The 23,182-nt window shown below is 45.3% G+C and overlaps 1 protein-coding gene across 1 annotated transcript in view; it reads right to left on the bottom strand.

Annotated features, from left to right (window-relative positions):
- Positions 1–7,826: 7,826 nt before the first annotated feature.
- itpkca (inositol-trisphosphate 3-kinase Ca) overlaps positions 7,827–23,182 on the bottom strand; it is a 43,574-nt gene continuing 28,218 nt past the window's right edge. The window contains exons 2-7 of the mRNA XM_052044325.1: positions 18,893–18,992; positions 17,484–17,700; positions 15,423–15,627; positions 14,601–14,702; positions 13,089–13,160; positions 7,827–11,920 (exon numbers count right to left, since the gene is read on the bottom strand). Coding sequence (XP_051900285.1) covers positions 11,717–11,920; positions 13,089–13,160; positions 14,601–14,702; positions 15,423–15,627; positions 17,484–17,700; positions 18,893–18,992 — 900 coding nt within the window. The 3' untranslated portion in view covers positions 7,827–11,716. The remainder of the gene's footprint in view (positions 11,921–13,088; positions 13,161–14,600; positions 14,703–15,422; positions 15,628–17,483; positions 17,701–18,892; positions 18,993–23,182) is intronic.

The following is a 23,182-nucleotide window of genomic DNA, read 5'->3' as shown; positions in this document are numbered from 1 at the left end:
CCTCACAATCTACCTTGTTGTGACTTTGCACCTTATTGCACTGCACTTTCTCTGTAGCTGTGACACTTTACTCTGTACTGTTATTGTTTTTACCTGTACTACCTCAATGCACTCTGTACTAACGCAATGTAACCGCACTGTGTAATGAATTGACCTGCACGAACGGTGTGCAAGACAAGTTTTTCACTGGACCTCAGTACAAGTGACAATAATAAACCAAGACCAAAAAGAATGAGAACACTGGTGGAGATGACAGCGTTTATTATCCATTCCTAATTTGCACCTTAAAAATCAGCCCTGCTGATGGGTTTGGAGTCACAAGGCAGGGTGAGGATGGCAGATTTCCTTCCCTAAAGGACGTCAGTGAACCAGGTGGGCTTCCCTTAATGTTTAAATATCGATTAATCTTTTGCATATACTTAGTGATTGAGCCTCCACAGCCCACTTGGGTGGAGAATTCCAAAGATTCACCACCCTCTGGGTAAAGAGGTTTTCTCCTCTTCAGTCCTGAATGGCCAACCCTTTATCTTGAGACTGTGAAACCCAGTTCTAGACACCACAGTCAGGGGGAAACATCCTCCCTGCATCCACCCTCTCGAAAGCCCATAAGAAACTAGTAAGTTTCATTGAGATCACCTCTCATTCTTCCAAACTCGAGAGTATAGGCCCAGTCTGCGGCATCTCTCCTCACTGCAACAAGCCCACCTTCCCAGAAACCAATGTGGCGAAGCTTTGCTTCACTCCCTCTATCACATCCTTCTCCAGTCACCAGAGACAAGGGTCAGAAGCCACAATTGGAGCTTTTACCCATTTCAGTGGTATAGGGCTCTTGGGCACTCTCCCCCAATTCTCTTTGATGCCTGACTGCAGTGGATGAGAGGGTTCTCCTACCAAGAGAGACTAAATAGATTTGGGCCTGTATTCCTTGGAGTTTAGAAGAATGAGTGTTGACCTTAGTCAAACATATAAGATCCTAAGGGGGCTTGACAGGGTAGATGTTGGGATGTTTTCACCAGTGGGAGAGTCACGAACAAGAGGATATGACCACAAGGTAGGGGCTGGTCATTTAGAACTGAGGCAAGTGAATCTCTGGAACTCTCTGTCCCTGAGGGTGGTGGAAACTGGATCATTAGATGCATTTAAAGTGGAGGTGGATAAATATTTGATAGATCGAGGAATAGAGGGGTGTGGGGAAATGGCACAGAAGAGGGAGTTGCAAAGTCAAAGTCAAGTTTATTATCATATGCACAAGTACAGTACATGTGTGCACAGGTGCAATGAAAAACTTACTTGCAGCAGCATCACAGGCACAGAGCATCAGAATCACAACATCGAGAAGAAAAGCATAAATTAACAACATAAATTATACAAGAAAAGAACACAATTAGAACAAAAATAAGATATCTTTATTAGTCACATGTACATCAAAACACACAGTGAAATGCATCTTTTGCGTAGAGTGTTCTGGGGGCAGCCCACAAGTGTCGCCACGCTTCCGGTGCCAACATAGCATGCCCACAACTTCCTAACCTGTACACCTTTGGAATGTGGGAGGAAACCAGAGCACCCAGAGGAAGCCCACACAGACATGGGGAGAACATACAAACTCCTTACAGACAGCGGTGGGTATTGAACCCGGGTCGCTGGCGCTGTAATAGTGTTACGCTAACCGCTACACTACGTGCCTGTCACTGTAGTGGCAAAGTGGTCACAGTGTTGCTATACTGAGGCAGTGATTAGTTTGTGCTGGTTGGTTCAAGAAGCGAATGGTTGAAGGGAAGTAACTGTTCCTGAACCTGGTGGTGTGGGGACTTCAGGCTCCTGTACCTCCTGCCCGATGGTAGCTTGCGAGAAGATGGCATGGCCCGGAATAGATCAGCCATGATCATATTGAATGGTGGGGCAGTCCTGAAGGTCTATCCTGCTCCTACTCCCTGTGAGTGTCCCACAGACTAGTGGCTGTTTGCCAAAGGCCCAAGAACAGCAGCAGTAGAGGTGTCACAGACATTGGACAGGTTCCAGTTAAACCCTTACCTGCAATGACATCCACGCTTGTAAAGAAGTCCAAACCCAGAAACCAGTAAAGTGCACTTTACCCCTGCTGTTCTTGGTGAAGGACCTCTTGCAATTCAGCTGCTCTTTGAAAACCATTTGCGAGAAATTCAAAGCTCTTGCCTTTCACCTGTCTGAGAAGTGTGAAGGGATTTGAACACAAGGTTAATGATGTTGGATTTGGGAGGTCATTGAACCGGGAGCCAGTGCGGCTCACTGGGCAAATAGCAGAGCTTCAGGTCTGCACAAGCCCCACTCAAAGGCTCGAGCACAGAACTCCAGGTTGAGGCTCCAATGCAAATCCGAGGAAGTGCTGATGGTTGGAGGTGTTGCCTTGCAGATAAGACTTTAAACAGAGGGTTCCTTCTACTCTTAGTTAAAACAATCCCATGTCACTACTTTAAAGTGAGCAGATGAACCCCATTATCTGCAGCCCACCATCACCTCCCAGACTCTTTCGCTATCTCCACCCCTCCTCACCTGGATCCACCTATTGCTTGCCAGCCCCTGCCTCACGCCTCCCTCTGACCTTTATACCAGCTATCTCCTCTTTACACTCTCAGTCCAGATGAAGGGTCTCAACCCAAAACATCAACCATCCCTTTGCCTCCACACATGCTGCCTGGCGCAGCAGCTTGTTTTGCTTCAGATCACAGCTTCTGCGGTCTCTTGCGTCTCACATTACTGATTTGAGCAAGCTTGCTCTCTACTAATTGGCTGCGACTTTTCCCTGAAACTACTTTGTTAGTCACAAAGCCCTTCTGAGTGTGGAGGTTGTGAAAGGTGCTACTAAAATACAGTTCCTGTCTTTGATGTGTCTAGAGGGCAGTAGCTGGGAGACTAGCCAGAAGGGCATGGCTGCTGTCAGTCACAGAGACGTAATTACTGCTGAGAACCTACGTCACCTGACAGATGTCAATCCCCACAGGGCTCTTCCTTGTAGCGTTTTACATTCCATCTCCTCCCACCCACCCATCATCTCCACTCAAACTCATAGCACATTGTGGTGGCAGTTCCTGGATGACTGTGCAGTTTTGGAGAAATATGCTTCCCTTTCCTTCCTTCATGGAACTGGCTGCTTATCAGCAATAGCAGAGGTTAGTGGTTGACATTTGTGTCAGTGATTGGATGGCTGTTAGTAGCGAGCTTCCACAGGGCTCAGTACACAGATTATGAAAAAGTACAGCACAGGAACAGCCCAGCTTCTCTGTGCTGCCCATGATGTTAACCCAAGCTAATCCCATCTGCCTGCACAAGTCTATATCCCTTCATTCCCTGCTTGTCCATGTGCCTGTGTAACCGAATCGTAAATATTGCTATCCTATCTGCTTCCACCACCTCCCCTGGCAGCATGTTCCAGAAACCAACCACTCTGTGCAAAACAAAAACCTGTCTTTTAAATCTCCTTTAGACTCCCCCCCCCCCCACCCTCAGCTTAAAGCTGTGCCCTCCAATATTTACATTTTCACCCTGGGAGAAAGACTATCTACCCTTTCTATGCCTCTCATAATTTTTATACACTTCCTTCAGGTTGGCCCTCAGCCTCTGACACTCCAGAGAAAACAAACCAAATTTGTCCACATTCTCCTTGTAGTTAATGCTCTCCAATCCAGGCAACATCCTGGTGAACCTCTTCTGCACCCTCTCTCCAAAGCCTCCACACATTACAGCAACCAAAAACTGCACACAATACTCCAAATGTGGGCTTACCCAAGTTTTATACAGCTGCAACGTGACCTGCCACGTTTTATACTCAGTGTCCTGACCAATTAGCGTAAATATGCTCTATGCCTGCTTTACCACCCTATCTACTTTCATTACTACTTTCAGTGAGCTATGGACTTGCATCCCAAGATCCCTTAGTGCATCAATGCTCTCAAGGATCCTGCCGTTTACAGCATGCTTTCCTTTTGTATTTGACCTCCCGCTTTGCAACACCTCTCACTTATCCAGATTAAATTCCATTTGCCATTTCTCTGCCCACATTTCTAACTGATCTATATCCTACTGAATACAACCCAGGTTCAATTCCAGCCACTGTCTGTAAGGAGTTTGTACGTTCTCCCCGTGTCTGCGTGGCTTTCCTCCGGGTGCTCTGGTTTCCTCCCACATTCCAAAGATGTACGGGTTAGGAAGTTGTGGGCATGCTGTGTTGGCGCCAGAAGCGTGGCGACATTTGCGGACTGCCCCAGAACACTCTACGCAAAAGATGCATTTCACTGTGTGTTTCAATGTACATGTGACAAATAAAGAGATCTTACTGAATCTTTTGACAACTTTCCTCTCTCTCCACAACTCCACCAGTTTTTGTGTCATCTGCAGACTTACCAATCGTTTTTGTCCCAATCATATGGAGATTCCAGCACTGATCCTTACTGGTCACAAGCCTCCAGTCAGAATAACAATCTCCCCAATCACCACCCTCTGCCTTCTATGGCTAAGCCGATTTTGAATCCAATCCGCCAAGTCTCCATGGGTTTTGTTCCCCGGCTTTTTGTGGTGTACATTAGTGATTTAAGTTTAAAGTGGAGGGAAAGTGATAAAAGTTTGCAGCAGATCCAAAATCTGGCCGTCTGGTTGAGAGTGAAGAGGAAAACTTGAGATCCCGAGAGGAATTTTTTTTTGTCTGCTTTTGATGTCCTCTGTTGTGAGAGTCTGGGGGAAACGATATTTTGCTCCATGTGTTTTTATAACATATGGGTAAATGACAATGAAGTATAACTTGAACTTGGATAGTCTGGTCCATTGGGCAAAAGAGTGGTGAAGGGATTCAGAGGAAGTGCCACGCAGCATGAATCACAGTAAGTGGGAGGGTATGCCCGAAGAACTGATGGTCCTTGGTGTTACAGTCACAGGTCCTGAAAGGTAGCAGGACAAGTCCATAAGGCACATAGGATACTTTATTGGGCAAAGCCAAGAGTAGGATGGTTACGCTGGAACTGTGCACAACACTCACTAGACCACAGCTCGTGTATTATGTGCAGTTCTGCTCACAAAAGTTCTGATTGCATAGGAGATTTACTAGAACTGGAAAATTGTAGCTACCAGACAACACTAGATAGGCTGTGGTTGTTTTCTTTGGAAGTTGAGGAGGGACTTAATTGAAGTGTTTAAAATTATGATGGGCATAGACAGTAAATTGGAAGGAGCTTTTTCTCTTAGGAGTCAACAACTGGTGGGGGTCTGGAAGCAAGTATCTGGAGGGTGGGACAGACTTAAACCCACACCTTGTTTACACAGCACAGGGCTGTAAAGTGGGATGAGGCTGGAGAGCCCTTTCTCAACCATTAAAAACAATGGGTCAAATAGTCTCCATCATAAGTTTTCTAGGATTGTATGGGCCTTGACCACAAATATTTGGTCAGTTGTCACATCTGGTCAAATTTAAATAGTGGACATTTTTTTTGGACAGATATTAGAAGTGCAGCCTAGTCAGTTAAAGGCAAAACAGATTTGCTGATAGAACCCCTCAGGGATTGTCCAGACAGGTCCCTTTTCTCTTGACCTATTACCACCCTTTCTTCAAACCTTCCTTATTATTTTCACCATTTCTTTATTTTGAAATCTTTATCTAACTTTCCCCTCTACTGCAGCCAGTGCTTTGGATCTGCTGGTCAGCTTCTGTTTTCTAAGGCTGGCCTGGGTATAGATCAGTTCCATGTGCCTTTGCTTTTGCACCTCTCATTAGTTCCAGAGGCCCACAGTCTGAAATATTGATGAAAGGTCACAACCTAGACAGTCAAAGTCTTCTCCCTCCACAGATGCTGCCTGGCCTGTTGAGTATTTCCATGTCTTCTTGTCCAAATCCAGGTAGATTGGATACTTGTTTAACATTAGGCACAGAAAATGAGAGCAGGGAGTTCACGGCTGGAACCTTCTCATCACATTACCCGCTGTGGTAACACCAGAGAGGAATCTTACACGGACCTTACAAGGGGCGAAGTTGAGTCATGAGGAAAGTGTGGTCAGGCAAAAGTAACCGAGGGGAGATTTAATCAAGGTGGGGATGGCGAGGTACCACAAGATGGTAAAGAGAAAGGTCCTACAGTCTCCTACTAGTTACTATGTTTAGATTTAAAACCAATGATGGACAAGGGTGCTTGAGGAACAAACATCATGTGAAGAATGGAACTTCCCTCAGAAAATCAGGCAGAAATCTTCATATTTCTTTCAGAAAATACACCAAGAGCCAAGCTACTGGCCCTGGTGGGAAGTGGGATCAGTCATACTTTTCACACTGGGATGGTCTTTCTCCATGTTGCAGATTTATATGCTCCATTCCCACATCAGCCACAGCTGGACAAATCACTCTGGCCTGGTACAGAATGGATGACTGAAGATCATCACCTCCAGCCACACAGTTACGTTGTTGATTTTCTGCCCTCACCTCCGATCTATTTGCACGGCTGAAGGTTTTGATTTGTGTACTGCTTTTCAGTAAAGCTCAAAAGGATGCTGGAGGAAAAGCACTTCATTCCCCCAACAACACCCTTACTCTTTCAATACAACCCCCATGCCAAAGTCAAGGATGTGGCCCCTGCCCATTCAGAGGCTATGTACCACTTCTGAACATAGAACAGCACGGGAACAGGCCCTTCAGCCCATCGTCCGTGCCGACCATGATGCCAATAAAAACTAATCCCATCTGCCTGCACATGATCCATGTCCCTCTATTCCCTGTCCGTTCACGTGCCTGTCTAAATGACTCTTAAATGTTGCTATCTTATCCGCTTCCACACCCCCATACCGAGTTCCAGGTATCTACCACTGTTTTATATAAAAAAACACTTGCCTCAGAAATCTCCCTTAAGCTTTCCCCTGTCAACTTAAAGCCATGCCATCTAGTATTTGACATTTCCACCCTTGGAAAAGACTGTCTGTGCCTCTCATAATTTTATACACTTCTATCAGGTCTCCCCTCAGCCTCTGATGCTCCAGAGAAAACAACCCAAAGTTGTTCACTCTCTCCTTATAGCTAGTACTCTCCAATCCATCCTGCACCCTCTCCAAAGCCTCCGCATCTTTCCTGTAATACAGCAACTGGAACTGCACACAATACCCCAAATGTGGCCTAACACTTCATTCTGCATTGTTACTGTTTTCCCCATGGTACCTCAGTGCACTGATGTGGTGAAGTGATCTGTCTGGATGGTATACAAAACAGTTTTCCACCGTACCTCGGTACATGTGACAATAATAAACCAATTTAACCACAGTTCTGTGGAGCTGCAACACGACTTCCCAACTTATATACTCAACACCCCGACCCATGAAAGCAAGCATGCCGTTTACCTTCTTTGCCAGGGAGCTGTGGACTTGGACCCAAAGATCCCCCTGGTGCATCAATGCTCCCAAAGGCCCTGTCATTTACTATATACTTTTCTCTTACATTTGACCTCCCAAAGTACAACACTTGTCGTTTGCTGCTGATGAGCATTTTTTAGCCAAGGTGTTGGATCCTGTTCCATTTTCTTGTTTTGCCCCTTTCCATCGGGCTCTCCCTTCACCAAACGCCCAGACGTTACCTCCACTGTCCATCGTAACAAAACCACATCCTCGTGCTCCTCTTCAAACCAGCCGAGTGTTCTCAAATTTTCCCATCTTGTCCGTCTATTTCCAATGAAACACATAGGCCACAAGTAGTAACTTGTGAACTCTACCAATACCCAGATTTCGGTGGGGGGGGGGGGGGGGGGGTGTTTCGAGAAGAGAAAGAAAAAGGTACCAGAGAACAAAAACATTTTGGAGTATGAAACAGACAGGCACAGATGAGTAAATATGTAGAAATCCCCATTAAGAGGCAGTTTTATTATGACAAGAACCAGTCAGATAACATCGTATGGAAATTAACCCAGCAATACAATTTTAATGCAATATAAATTAAACATGCACTTCCAGTATTTGTCCAGTAATGGTTCATAAATACATAATGAAAATACAAAGAGGGAGTGGGATAACGTTCTTTAAAAAGATAGCTTTGTAAACAATAAAGATTTGAGTGTAATGAGAGTCAAAAGTGGTGATCTCAAATTTAGAAACGAGGGGCTGAAGCTCGTTGTTCATGAGAATTAAAGCCAAGAACTGAACAGCGAGTCCCAGGCAGGTGTGCTAGCCAGTTCAGCCAGCCCAGTGCTCCAAGACGTGACTCAGTGACAGGACGACGAGCTGCAGAAGTAAGCTCCGGTTGAGACAGGAATCTATCAGCTCTGACCCTGCTAAAGCTGCATCACTGAGGCTCCACAGTCACTGCTCAAGCAAGGAAGCTGCAAAGGCTGGAGTTATTCAAATGGTAAACTGCAATGCACAAGTGAGGAAGCGACACACTCCTGCACTCACACCTTGCAATCTAAACGAATGATGAGATGGAGCCTGGGGGGGGGGAGAAATAATCGCAGTTTGACAAAGCAACAACCAGGCAACACTTCCCTCTCCTAAACACAAGGTTGCAAATCTTGACCCCAACACAATAGTGACTTAATGGCCAATTTTAATTAGAAAGTCCTTACTGTTGTTGAAGGTGACAAAGAAAGGGAGAGGAGGCCAAACTACACTCCGGATCTCGTACCAGGATTATGCAGGTCCTGAAACAGCTCACTCTTCTGCAAGGTGGCTGCAATCGCCTAATTTTGACCTCCAGTCTCCTTGATTTTAATTGTTCCACCTCTGGCCACTTGGTAGGCAAGGCCCTAGATTTGGAACTCCCTCCCTGTCTGCCCCTCTACCCTCTTTAGGCACCTCTTAAACCCTAGGACCAACCAGACTTTCATTTGCTTGTTCATCACCCTTTGTGGCTCAATATTAAAGTTTTATTTGATACTCCTTCCTGTTAAAAAGTGCAGGATGTTAAAGGCACTTTATAAATACAAACAGATGTTGAAATGAGAAGCCACAGGCAGATATCTCATCCCAACATGACCTGTAACAGCCCAGATACAGGGAAATACTGCTTAACTGTTTCTCTACAGTGGGTTGCACTGATCCTAGATGAATTCAAGGAGCTTTTGGGGGAGCCTGAAAAAGGAAACGTCAAAAGATCCTATTTAAAAAAAAATTCCAGCATAACACAGGAGCTCTGCTTGTTAATGTCCACTCTACAACCACTCCCTCAGCATTGAAGCAGTGTTCAATCTCCAAGATAGAACTCACTGCCACAAACAAACATACATACAGCAAAAAAGTATTCTGTTCAGGCACATTGCATTTACTATTCAATTTACAGGTTCTCATATAGTACAACAGGTATTTATAAAATGGGGGCTTCTCCAAACAAGGTGAAAGACCCCAGTTATTTACAATGGCTGAATTACCATAGACAATCAGCAGGATTATTTTGTTCTGTTATTCCAGTGCCCTCCTGGGATTTCAGTGGAGGTACAAGCTGAGATAAATTTCCAGCAATAAAGTTCTAAATTTCCCCTCGCTTGTGTAGTATGGGATGAAGGGAGTTTGCCTTGGAATAGGGACATTTGATGAGTGTTTTTTTAACTTAAAATTTAGTCATTTTCCCCAATCATAACTCCAACTTTGGCTTCATGTCAATTCTCCCCTTTTGTTTTTGGGAGCATTTACTACATTAAGGCACAAATGCCAGTATGCCACATTATTGTTTTGCTCTACTGTGACTCCCATACTCCCATGACACACTCAGCAATCTGCCACCAATGAATTTAATTCTAAAATGAAGCTCGGAATCTCTGTGGGACCAGAGCCTGCCTGACCTGACAGCCTGACACTTAGCCTCTTCACAGCAACAACTAATGTGATCAGGGTTACATGAAGGACACAGTAGCTGACCTGAGCCAACATTGCATACATCGAGGAGCAGCTCAGGACAGGTAAAGTTCTCAGTTTGTGCTCAATTAAAAAAAAAGACATCCAGTTATCTGCCACAATGATCTCTGACGAATCTGTAGTCTGCACCCAGGAATGATGTTTCAGCGAAGCACAGCTCTCAATGTAACTCAATTAAGACGCAAAATTAAACCAGTACCAAAGAGACAGATCCAGCTTCAGCACCAACAGCACGGAGTGGAGGGCCCATCTCTGCATTCAACAATTGTTTTTTAAAAATCCTTAATAATAATAAAGATTGGTATTTCTCAGAGATAATGTCAACTCTAAAAATATTCCAGAATTCAAATATTTTAAAAAAGTTACCATAAAGGGATTAACCAAGATGTCAAATACCTGCCCCCACCTCCTCTACCTGCATCCCCACCCACAGACTGCACTCTTCAACAACAGCACCCATTCAGAAACTACTAACTACCCAAGCAGTAGGAATCTGCGGGTGGGGGAAATTTCAGAGCAACATTATGGTAAAGGCTCCTCCGGTTAAACACTGTGCTCAATGGATATTGAGCCTGAGAATGCATCTTCTCCAACTCTGCAACCTTGTGATGGGCATTACTAGAAGCATTTTTTTTTCCCAAATCTTGAAATTGGGCTGGGGCAAGTTTCTAGTGCAGTCTGCAAGCCCAACACCCTGCCAAATCAGCAAACAGCAGCATCGTCCAATGAGGGCCAGCCTGCCACACCACCATCCAATGAGGGCCAACCTTTCCCCGTCTCCATTGTTGCTGATTGGTTCAGAGGGATAATGTAACTGAGCCATCACCAGCTACAGATTGGGACTGAGATGGAACAGTGCATGGAGACTCACCATAAGCACTCTGGAAGTCACTTCCTACTGAACTGCACCCAGTTAATATTCAACTTAAAGATTAGCTTTCTTTCAATAAAGGTTATTAAAAAAGGCTAAGTCCACTATTACAAACTTACACTATAATATGTTTCACTATGAACTCCAAGGATACTTGCCTTGGATGATTCCACCTGGCTTTTACTGAGTTTGACTCTGACCGCCCTGCCCTTGGCTCTCAACACCCAGACAGCAGACGACTGCTAACGTCTCTCCAGTATTTGTTGTCAGTGTGTGATGCAGTGGGGAGACCAGGGTGGGGTAGGGGAAGGTACAAGCAATAGGAAACTAGATTCTATTGAGTCACAGCATATCACAGACAAGGCAAACTGAGCAAGAACAGGAAAATATTTCAAATGCATATAAATGCTATTGTCCTCAATGAGTGGTTTTGCAGTAGTTTTACCGCTTTAAAAAAATATATATACTATGCAAACCTAGGAATTAATCAGAGATAGCTACGCACCTCTCCAGTGTTTCCTCTTTAGTTGCGGATTAAAGAAAGTTCACTGACTCAACCAGTTGCCCTGAAGCTGCAAAATGTCCGGTTCATGCTGACCGTTGTCACAGCAGCTTAGAGTTCAAACCCTAGTCCTGCCTCTCACTTTACTCCAGAGCTCAGAGGCCGGGTGCAGTGCTCAGGAGCAACAACTTCACAACTTGGCTGCAGCACACAGAACCCCGTAGATCACAGGCATGCCCTTGTCCTGGCTTTGTTCACCCGTCTTTAAACACGCATGTCCCCCCCACCCTCATCCCCCCCCCCCCCCCACCCCGGTTTCCACCGGGCGCCCCTTCCCCATCCTCCCAGGTGTGCTTGTGCTCCTGGTTACTGCAGCAAGCTTCACTCTGGCCAGGAGTGGGGAAAAGACTACTCCGGGCAAGAGGCTCTCCCTGTGCAGAGGCTGTGCGTCATCCAAAAGGCCAGCTGTGAATGGAACCCCCGAGGGCTGCTGCAATGAGTCACTCCTCCACCATCTTGCTGATGATATTGATGAGGTTATCGAGTCCCCAGAGGTAGCCATCCTCCCGATTCCCCTCCTTCCAGGCCACCCTGTGGTTCAGTGTCTCTTGGTCGGGTAGCAGCACCGTCTTTCCAAAGTCGATCATCCAAACTTTGGCCATCTCCGAGTCATCGTGGACAAAGAGAAGGGAACTTCCTACCACCTGGAAACAAGGGACAGAAAATTCCATGATTGCAATCAGAAACTCTATGCTTTTGTGGTGTGATTCACTTGCAACTAAATCACCTGTGATTAAAAGGCTATCCAGTGTGCCAGTATAGGGTGGTCTCAACTTTAACTCAGCCAGTGGAGGGGAGGCTTTTGTAATCTGATCTCAGGATTTAAGCCCATTTATCGATCTCTTTACCTGCCCTTTGAGATGGTGGTCAACCAGCTGTTGGATCCACTGCACTCTATGTGGTGAAGATGCTGCCCCAAAAGGCACCCATCAGTCATACATCTGCTCAAGTGAGCCAGGGTGGGTGATGCATCTGCAATCCCCTGATGGTTAAACAGGCCACTGGATACTGACTGTGGTCAGCCGGTAATCAGACACATATGGAATCTCATGAGCAGGATGGGGTCTCCAGATCAAACTCTTGAGAAACCTACACCTATGAACTGCCTGCACAAATCCCTGTATGGAGAGGGAGAGGCAGCACAACAGCACTGTCACCCCTACCACAATCAACCTGCAAATATTGGCAACAAACTTTACCAAATAAGCAAACCACCGACATTTGCCAAAACAAATGGTCATGGAGCAACGTGAAGGAGAGGTGCACAGCAAAGACATTCCCAGACTCTGCTGGTGGCTAGGGAGGCTTGAGCCAACACTTCAACACATTCAGGGACTGGCGCACACAGCCATCCAACTCAGGATTAAAAACAAAAAATGATAGAAAAACTCAGCACATCAGGCAGTATCTGTGGAAAGAGAAACACAATGTTTCAGACCAAAGACCCCTGACTGGAACTGACAAAGGGAGAAAGCAAGTTAGTCTCAGCAGCAGAGACGGTGGGGGAAGGCAATGGGTGGAACAATGCCTGTGATAGGGCAACGTGATGTAGCTAGTGGAGCTAGTCAATGGTCAGCAGTGAATGAGAGCTCAGGGTAAATTTAGCCTGATCAGAAAAATAAAGGGCAGCTGTCCCATCCACAACTGGACAGATGGTTTTGATTCAAACAGTTATGGGATGGAAAGCTTGGACTTTCCGCTGAAATTGGTGGTCCTAGCAGAAATTATTTTAGTTGCAATTAAAGAAATATCTTGTGATCTTAGCTCACTGGGCTCTAGCATCAAGCTGTGGACTGACAACAAATAGTTTACCTCATGGGTCTTGAAAAACTCCGAGCCCTCCAATGCAATCCTCAGTTCTTTCAACCTTGTCAAATACTTTCTCTGCAACAGAAGAACAGAAGCATTAGTGGCATAGAAATGCTCACCCATCGCACTCAGCCAGTGTGAAGTCCAGCTCAGTACGCTGGCCCAACACACACCACCTGACCAGTACGCTGGCCCAACACCCACCACCTGATGTGTAACTCTCACCCAGTGCAATGGTGCAGCCCAGTCGGCTCAATGAAGGGGAAACAGTGGGGCAGCACACAAATAGAGGGGAAGGGGAGCACCAGCCTCTAAAAGGGGGGTGTGGGGGTGAGGGAAGAGCACCCACAAGGGCTGGCAGTAGGGGACGTGGGAGAGAAGAGAGAGAGCTCCAGCCAATAGTGTTAGGGGAGGAAAGTGTAGCAGCCCAGAAAGTGTCAAAGTGATAAAGCACCAATCTTCGTTCATTTTCCAGAACCTGGGCAGCCCTGGCAAGGCCAGCATTTACTGCCCATCTCCAATGCCCTTGAGGTGGAGGTGGTGAGACACCTGCAGTCCTCCTGGAGAAGGAGCTCACACACCAACACACCACAGGGCTGTTGGTGTGTGATGGAGGGTGAATGAATCACTTTCAATGCAGGATGGTGTGCGACTGGAAGAGGAAATCTGAATGCGCTGGTGTTCCCTTGCGCCTAAAGCCCTTGCCCTCAAATTTTAAAGGTTGTAGATTTGGGAGGTGATGCTGGAGCAGCCTAGGCAAGTAACTGCAATACATTGTACAGATGACACACACTGCAGTTACCACCTGCCATGGTAGAAGAAATGCTTAAAGTGCTTGGGGCACTGATTGAAAGGACTGCTTCGCCCTGGATAACACCGAGCTTCTTGAACGTTATCGGAGCCACACTCATCTGGGCACACTCCTGACTGTACTTTGTTGATGGGGAAGGAGGCTTTGGGGTGTCAGAAGACGAGTCATGATTGTAGTGCCACAAAGACAACAAGGGGGTACCCTTGGTGTGAAGATAGGACCACCTCCACAAGGATTCACCACCACTCTAGGTGATGAATATTGAAGACCCCACTCAAAAAACTAGAGGACATAGGTTTAGGGCAAGGGGGAAGAGATTCAGAGGGAATATAAGGGGGACCTTCTGCTCCCAGGGAGTGTTATGTACCTAGAATATACTGCCTGAGAGTGGTCGAAGCTAGGTCACTGAGAGCATTTAAGAAGTGTCTAGATGAACACTTGAATTGCTTAAGCATAGAGGGCTGTGGACTAAGTGCTGGGCAATAGGGTTAATGTGGAAGGATGTCCACTGGTCAGCACGGACAAGTTAGGCCGAATGGCCTGTTCCTTGCTGCACAATTCTATGATTCCATGATTCAAATGACAAGTGGTGCATTTACTACTTGTATTTGGAGTATTTAAAGAGAACATGAGCAAGTTACAACCTCTGGCTGGATACAGAGAAGCTGTTGACTAAACTACTGTAACAGAGGATAAATAGTTACCAAGATGTTCTTATTGCTGTCCACAAAATCTTCCAGTGCTGCCATAACCTGTTCCTTGAGTTTGGTTTTCTTAAAGTTTGTGTTGCAGGACCCATCAGCCTTCTGTGGGAATCAAAGGAAAACAGAAGCTTTTAACTGGAATGAGAGGGGCAGGTACGTCGGAACGGAATCAATGACTGACAGCAATATCCTGCGTCCTGCGCTGATGATCCTGCTTAACTTTTGATCTTTGTTGTTACCCTTCATACTGCGGCTACTCCTCCCTGTCCCAGTAAACTCCCCTTAACTATAGTGACGAACACTGCCCTTGACAGTCCCATGTTCGTTTCTGGGTAACCTGGGGGAAAGGACACATTCAGAGAGCAGTACAGATTTCACAGAAAGATAATCTGATATGCAATTGTTTGGAAATCCCAATGATTTGGCACCTGGCTCACCCGGGCCCCGCACACCCCCTCAGCTCTAAGGGACCCGCCCTCACCGCACTCCCTCTCAAGTCACAATTTGAGGTTGAGGCGCACTATGTCCCTGATTTGCAAATTCTGGAAGATGTGGGGAGTGCGGAGCTTAAAATTCAGAGGCAGGCCTGTGGAGGAGTACAGTAGGAAATGTATATACCCAGAGGGATCAGAAATCTCTTCCGCAACGGTTGCTGGGTCAGACGTCAATTTTAACTCTGAGATACACAGTTATTGTTAGTAAAGGATGTAGGGAAAAGCAACAGGAAGGTGGTTGGGACATCCAGGGCCCCACTAAATGACTGGACTAAATGTCTTCTTGTTTGTCTGGTTCTTGTTATTGTGGGCTGGTGGGCTTACTCACCCTGATGCCTTCTATCCTGAATCCTAGTGTTGCAGTAGAGCTAAGTGTCTCCCGCCATTGCATGTAACGTGGCTTCAAAATGGCCTTCTGCTCATGCTCCTCTTGCGTAGGTGCGTTTGGATCCACCGCTATCATCTTCTCATACATATCTTTCCGCAGTTTGGGCTTCTCACGAGCTTTGGTCAACTCCTCCTCTAAGTAGGTCCTTCCAAAGGAAATACGCAAATATTACGGATAAAACCAATATTGCAAATAAACACCATGATTTGCAGTGAGTGCTCGATTCCCCTCGCCATCTCCGAGACAACCAGCTCAGCAACCACCATCTCAAAGGGTGCAAAGAGGAGACCAGCGAGGAAGGTTAAACAATTTGGAAATGAAAGAGCAATCAAGAGCACAATTGAGAAACTGGATCGCCAGGGAACTTTATATAAATGGGGAGAGGAAGCAATACAGCAATCGGCCTCATCTGGAGGAGGTCGTCAAAGGGGGAGCCGGTGGGAAGGGTCAGAGGACAGGCCACAATGCACAAGTTGGAGCAACACACAAAGCACTGGATGAACTCAGCGGGCCAGGCAGCATCTATGGAGGGAAATGGACAGTCGACGTTTCGAGTTGAGTCTTGACCCAAAATATCGACTGTCCATTTCCCTCCATAGATGCTGCCTGACCTGCTAAGTTCATCCAGCACTTTGTGGGTGGCTCTAGATACCAGCACCTGCAGTCTCTTGTGTCTCCATTGCACAAGTTGGAAACGTGTTGAGTAAAGCCAGTGGGCTGCTGAGGAGGGAGAAGAGGTCATGGTTACATGAATATTTTGATTCTCTATAAACTTTTTCATTCAAAGGCTGTCCAGTCAGGCAAGGAACCATACTCCAGCAAGAAAGCTAAGAGATAGATTTAAGCTCATAACTGGAATATTGCTGATTACATTTCATGGAAACTAATGCTACACGGCCGTAAACAGAATAAAAAGGTCAGGAAGGATACCTGCAACTCAAGCGCCAATACTTTGGAATTTGGAATCCAGCAAAGTTGGGCACGAGGACAGAGAACAGAACGGAGACATTAAATGCAGCAAATGAAAGTCTGAAGATTTTGTTCAAGCCACACACTTGCATCTGTGCTGGTGTTTGCATCCTGCTGCCCTATGCTCATTCATTGACCACTTCCTATGAGTTTTCTAGCACAACACACAAAAAGTGCTGGAGAAACTCAGCAAGTCAGGCAGCATGGATGGAGGGAAATGAACATTCAATGTTTCAGGTCACCCATCACCTGCTGAAAGGGGGCAGAAGCCAGAATAAAAGGGTGCTCCCCCCAACTTCTGCCCACTTTCGTTCCAATCCTGATGAGAGTCTCGACCCAAAGCGTCAACTGTTCATTTCCCTCCACAGATGCTGCCTGACCTGCTGTTCCTCCAGCACTTTTTTGTGCTTTGCTCCAGATTTCCAGCATCTGTAGTCTTTCTTGTGTTGAATTTTTGTAGCACTGTCTGTCTGTCTGCAATTACCAAGCGAGAAATAGTTGAGGAACATTGCACACATTCCACACACCTTTAACTCATGGCCACATTACCCAAGTACCCATTTGGTTTCTACTGACTACAATTATCACCTATTCCAGTAATCACTTTACTGATGACGTGTTAACTACCACAGGGCAGTTCATTTACTATTGCCCCATATTGTGAAATGGAACTGTATTAAGGTTAATTTTCAAAGTCAAATCCTAAAGGTAAAGCTATATTAAATTTCAAAATAAGATCAACACACAAAACAAATGCTGTCTGACCCGCTAAGTTCCTCCAGCGTTAAAATGTGTTGCTCTAGATTCCAGTATCTATAGTCTCGTGTGTCTTCAAAATAAGATCACTTACTAGCTCTTACAAGTTGCACAATCTACATGTTTGAGTTGTACCTCAGCAAAACCTGTTTACAACGTGAAGTTGCATCAAAATTAAGGCTGGAGGTTACAAAAATGACAGGGAGGAACAGACATAACAAACCCCACACACCCTGCAACACATTTTCCACATCCAATTAGTGTTATTGAACACACCTCACTCCCATTTTACAGTCCATGATGGAGGGGGAGTCAAACTCTGATAACAAGTCATCCATCTGGTTGTAGCTATCTCCATCCTTGTCCACCACTCCATAATAGCCCGGCACGTAAGGACGCAGCAGAGGATCCTTCATCAGGGACTCCAGGCACTGGTGCTCACACTCGCAATACTTTTTCAGGATCTTTCCATAATCTCCAGCTTTAAAGTTACCTGGAAAAAAAATATACAAAAGGTTTCATTAGCAGCACTCTCCACCTTTCAAATGTTCACAGATTTGCCTCTCCAAACTCACAACACCACCCCTTCTACAGAGTCTGGGCAGGCAAAAGCAAGTGACACTCACGGAGGGGAGCTCGTCCTTTATCATTCCTGCCACAGTCCCAAGAATTTCTAACACCAATGAAATACAAGACAACCATAGCTACATAGTGCACTGGCTAGTAGTAAATAACAGTTCATTCTACAGAATACAACTGGTTTCTGCCTGTGAACAAGAGAACCTAGAACACAAGAAACAGGAGCAGGAATTTATCTTTCTGCCTTGTGGCTGCTCCCTCATTCAGAAAGATTGCAGCTGATCTTCTACTTCAACACTATTTACTGGTTCTATCTCCCCACATCCTCTATCAAATGTCAATTTTAAATGAACGCAAGACTAAACCGCCATAGCCCTACTGAGTTCCAAAGTCCGATCTCCTTCCGAGGAAGGAAATCTCTCCTCATCCCAGTTTTAAGTGTGCTACCCCTCAGTTGAGATTGTGACCCTTCGTTCTAGATTCAATCAAGAGAAATACCTTTTCCACATCTATCCCTTCAGCCCTTCTAAGAATTTTCTATGTTGTAATGAGGTTGCTGCCCATGCATCTGAATTCTCAGGTTGAAAGTCTTGCCTACTCATTTTCTTATACAACAAAACTGCCATCTCCAGGAACAGGTTTGGTGGAGATTGAAGAGGCAGAATAACAGTGCTTTAAATAGTCACCAGAATAGTTGGTCCCATCCGTCTAAAACTACGTTATCCAGGTATAGGCATCCCACAGTGCCTACTTTCTTCCAAGGTAGACATGCTTCATGTGAATTGGATGGTCTTGTCAGACAATTCAACCACCCTGGGCATCACAGACAAGCCAGATTTTGTCCCCAGCTCCACAGGCATAGGAGGAAGGAAACAATGGCAGTTCAGGTCCTGATCTTTGATCTCCAATCTCCACTCTTTCCATTCTAGAGGATCCCCCTTCCCTGAATGACTCCTTGACTGCAGTCAGCTATCAGCTGAACTGGGCACAGTGCATCTTCACAGTTTATTCAACAGAATTGTTTATCAGACAGGAGACTCTGGGCTCCCTCCTCTTGTTGCTACTGGTCTCTGCACAGTGACAGAGAATCCTACCACGTGGGTTACCTGCATGTCCTGCTAACTGCACCCATGGATAGCGCTTCTTGAAGGAAACAACAAACGGGGACCAGTGCACCATGGTTTTCAGCTTCTTCCACGACTTGTTCTGTAAAAGAGAAGCACCAATTAATAGAGGAAAAAGAAACAAGATCACAATCTCTGCACTCTCACAATGAATCATTTAGTTCTACTGTTTTACTTTTCTTTTCCCAGGAACACAATTTTTGATTAGGGTAATGGTCAATGGGAGTTTTAGTGATTGGCAGATTTTCAGTGGGTTTCCACAAGACTTAGTAACTAGACCTTTTGAGGTTTTTCTAAGCTGAGTATTGGTATTGGTTTATTATTGTCACTTGTACCGAGGTACAGTGAAAAGCTTGACTTACAAACTGATTGTACAAGTCAATTCATTACACAGTGCAATTACATTAAGTTAGTACAGAGTGCATTGATGTAGTACAGGTAAAAACAATAACAGTACAGAGTAAAGTGTCACAGATACAGAGAAAGTGCAGTGCAATAAGGTGACAGGTCACAACAAGGTAGATCGTGAGGTCATAATCCATCTCATTGTATAAGGGAACCGTTCAATAGTCTTATCACTGTGGGGTAAAAGCTGTCCTTAAGTCTGGTGGTACGTGCCCTCAGGCTCCTGTATCTTCTACCCGATGGTTCTGATCACCACCGATGGAGAGATTTACCAGGGTGTTTCCAGGGCTGGAGAATTATAGTTACAAGGAGAGAGACAAACTAAACTGGGATTGTTTTGTTTGGAACAATGGAGACCAGGAATAAAATTAACTGAAGGATATAAAATTATGCAAGGCCCATTTCCTTTAGCAGAGAGGTCAGTAACTTTGGCGAGAAAGATTTCATCCAATTAGAAGGGATGAGGAATATTATTTTTCAACCACGAGGTAGGGATCCAGAAATCACTCCCTGAAAGGGTGATGGATTGAGAGACCATTACATTTAAAAAGGACCTGGACAACTGAAGAATGACTAAAGGTCTATAGACAAATGATGGGAAGTGGGACCAATGTGAATTTTTTGGCTGGCATGTACAGAGTGGTTTCTTTGCTGAACAGTAAATTTCTACGATTCTACCAGATCCCTCAATGGCACTATGAAACCACCAAGAACTGCCCCCAACCCTGAAATCACTGACCACCACTGCAAACCATTAACCAACAACTACTGCAACCCTGTGCCTAAACCAGAGTCCTACACCTACACCAGAAGCCCAAATATTGCCACTAACCATGACTCTTCATAACTAAAGTTGAGTGTTTAGGGTGAATTAAGGCAACTTCATTTGTGTAGCAGCTTTCATGAAGTAATGCATCCCAAGGCATGTCACAGGACCAATAAAAACTATCTGACAAAGCCATAAAAAGGCAATACAAGAACAGATAACCAAGGCTCGTTCAGAGGTAGGCTTTAAGGAACATCTTGGAGAAATGACAAAGGTCTATGCCAAAGCATTGGAGGCAAGGTCACCATTGGCGGCACGATTAAGGTAGGTCTGGACAAAAGGCCACATTGTGGGAGTACAGAGGTCTTGTAGGTTGTAGGGCAGGAGGAGTTTATGGACAGGATGAGGTGATCAAGTGAAGTTAGGAAGGAATTTGAAAAGACGAATTTAATAAAAGATAACAAAATCAATCTGAGTTGCCAGTGACAGGCAGTCCTCTTCCTGTGGTTTACTGACATGGACTTCAACATCCTTTTCTTCCTCAAACTCTGATCCTTATCCTGCAGTTCCTCTACTACTACGGCTGTCTGAATCTTCAACATATTGATAGTAGTAATACTACCAGGAGAGCAATCCAGAGAATGAGAATTCAAAAGATCCTCCCCTGCAGAATATTTTCGCCCAAAAACTAAGAAACAATGCAGGAGTAATAGGGAAAAACATTGGTGAGAGTTCTAGCATCTCATATTTCTCTTTTTTTACAATACAGACTGCCATTCAGCTAACTGTTTTCATGCTAGGATTAAACAATGCCATTCCTCCCACTTGCATCCCTTTGTCCTATTCTCCCACACGTGCCCATTAACACCCTCTTGATTCTCCTACCACCCACCTACCCACTTGGGGTAATTTACAGCAGCCAATTGACCTATCAACCAGCAAACCTGTGCGATGTGGTAGGAAACCAGAGCACCAGGGGAAAACCCACGTGGGTCACAGAGAGAGCAAACTCCACACAGACGACACCCAGGGTCAGAATCAAGCCTCTGGGACAGTAGCACAACTTGTTACGCCACACTTCCACACACAACTGCTGCCACAAGAAAACAGATGGTCAGCAGCCCCTCAAACTTGCCCCACCATTCAACATGATCACAGCTGATCTAGAAAGAAACAAGTGTTTGTCACGCTCAATATTTAAGCTGATTATTGTTTAAGATTCTGAGCCAATCTCGTTCTTTTTTTGACCTTTAGCTACTTCTAATTGAAAAACAAGTTAGCAGCCCACAGAAGCCCCATCTCATGATGGAACTTGCATCTGCAAGCCCAGGTACTGGCAGCTTCTCTCAAGGAAGAGCCTCTTCCCTCTGTACGTGATGCTGAGGAAATGTACCAAGCACTCGAGTTCTATTGGCCATCATTACTGAGCCTGAACGGCCAACCCAGCCCCACAACTTTCCATGAACTTCCCTACTGAGACACCGTCCACAATGCTGTCTCTTGTCAGTGTGACACAATCTTCAGTCTCCTCAGTGTGATGGGAGATGAGCAGGGCAAGTTTTTAAGGCAAATGCGATAGAGGCATTTAAGCTCTCAGATAGGCACGTGAATGTCTAGAGAATGGAGGGATATCAACATTGTGTAGGCAGGAGAGATTTAGGTTAGTTAGGCATTTAAGTACTAGTTTAATTAGTTCAGCACAACATAGTGGCCGAAGGGCCAGTTCTGTACTGTTCTATGTTCTAATCTTCTGCCAGCTCTATTTCCCTCCTACGTCCCAATTAACTATCCTTGCACCCACCCTCAGTGGCCAATTCCTCACACCCCGACAACATGGTCAGCATCTTGCACTCCGCAACCCCTCACGCAACCTGCTCCAGCCAAGTCAGTTTGCAAATGTCCAGTGTAGACATTCCCAAACATAACAGACATACGAACACAAATTTAAGGAATGTACCTTTCTCAACGCTTGGCTTCCCCACCACACACAATTCTTGTGCACCATTTAGACATGCTACTTTTTTTCCCCTCATATCAGAGTCCAGGTTGCTTATGTAAACAGGATATAGTTATGGTCTCAACATTTATTCTGATCCACTGGCCAGCAGATTTCAAGTCACACCCTTGCTGTACAAAAGCAGTTAGTTATTAACCACAATCCTCATGCCCTTTAACTTATTTTTGCTGCCATCCTCTCTAAAAGCTTGGCCCTTCAACTTCATCAGCATTTCGCCCCATCTACAGTTCAGCGAATTGGTGGAAAAGTCCAGGTACACAACATCCACAGGCAACTCCCTCAGACATTGGGTTACATTGGTCAGCTAGTTGAAAAGAACACAACAATGCCTCAGTGGGCATTCCCAGATCAGAACTCATTATTCAGTGGACCTGGGGAGGTGCACAGAAGTCTAACTTGGTTGCGAAGCCCAAGTTACTGAAGCCTGGAGAGAACTGGTGCCAATTGACTATTGCCTTTCCAAGCCCAGTAATTCTCTTGACGAGGGAGCTGGGACACAGGAAGGAGGGGAGATAGTATAGCTGGAGCGGACTCAAGTAGATGACTGACCAAGGTGGTGGGGAGGGAGAAAAATCACCCGCTCCTCATTGGGCACAATATCCTATGTTGAGTGAATAAGGAAAATAGAGGGAAAGTTTAAAAAAAAAATCAGGGACAGTGGAATATTTGGGAATGAACTGGGAGGCAAGGGAAGAGATTCTGTGGTTTACATACAGAAAGGATAATATGGGTCAAACAATCCTCTGTACAAGTCTAGGACAATAGTTGAGGTTAGGCAAGCATTGGGTAGAGTAACACTGTTTTCAATACATCTTTTGCTCCAACACAACATTATGGTAAAATTGCAAATTAAATTTGTCAATGATTTATTTGCTTAAGCCACAACATGGGGAGTTTAAATTAATGCAGAAGAAAAGCCCTGAAGCCTGTCTCCAGAGAGAAAACGGTGGGCACAAATTCCACGTGAGGGGGTTGGACTAAGCACTGGTTCAGTTCTGCTACAGCCCATCTATACCCAATAACTTCTAATGAGCTAAAATCATTGACGTCTTTCTGGGTTTCCCAACTTAATTCAAAAAACCTG

This window comes from Pristis pectinata, chromosome 35 (assembly GCF_009764475.1).
Source record: "Pristis pectinata isolate sPriPec2 chromosome 35, sPriPec2.1.pri, whole genome shotgun sequence".
NCBI lineage: Eukaryota > Metazoa > Chordata > Chondrichthyes > Rhinopristiformes > Pristidae > Pristis > Pristis pectinata.
The sequence above is the reverse complement of the archived record's forward strand: the minus strand, read 5'-3'. Positions and strand labels throughout refer to the sequence as shown.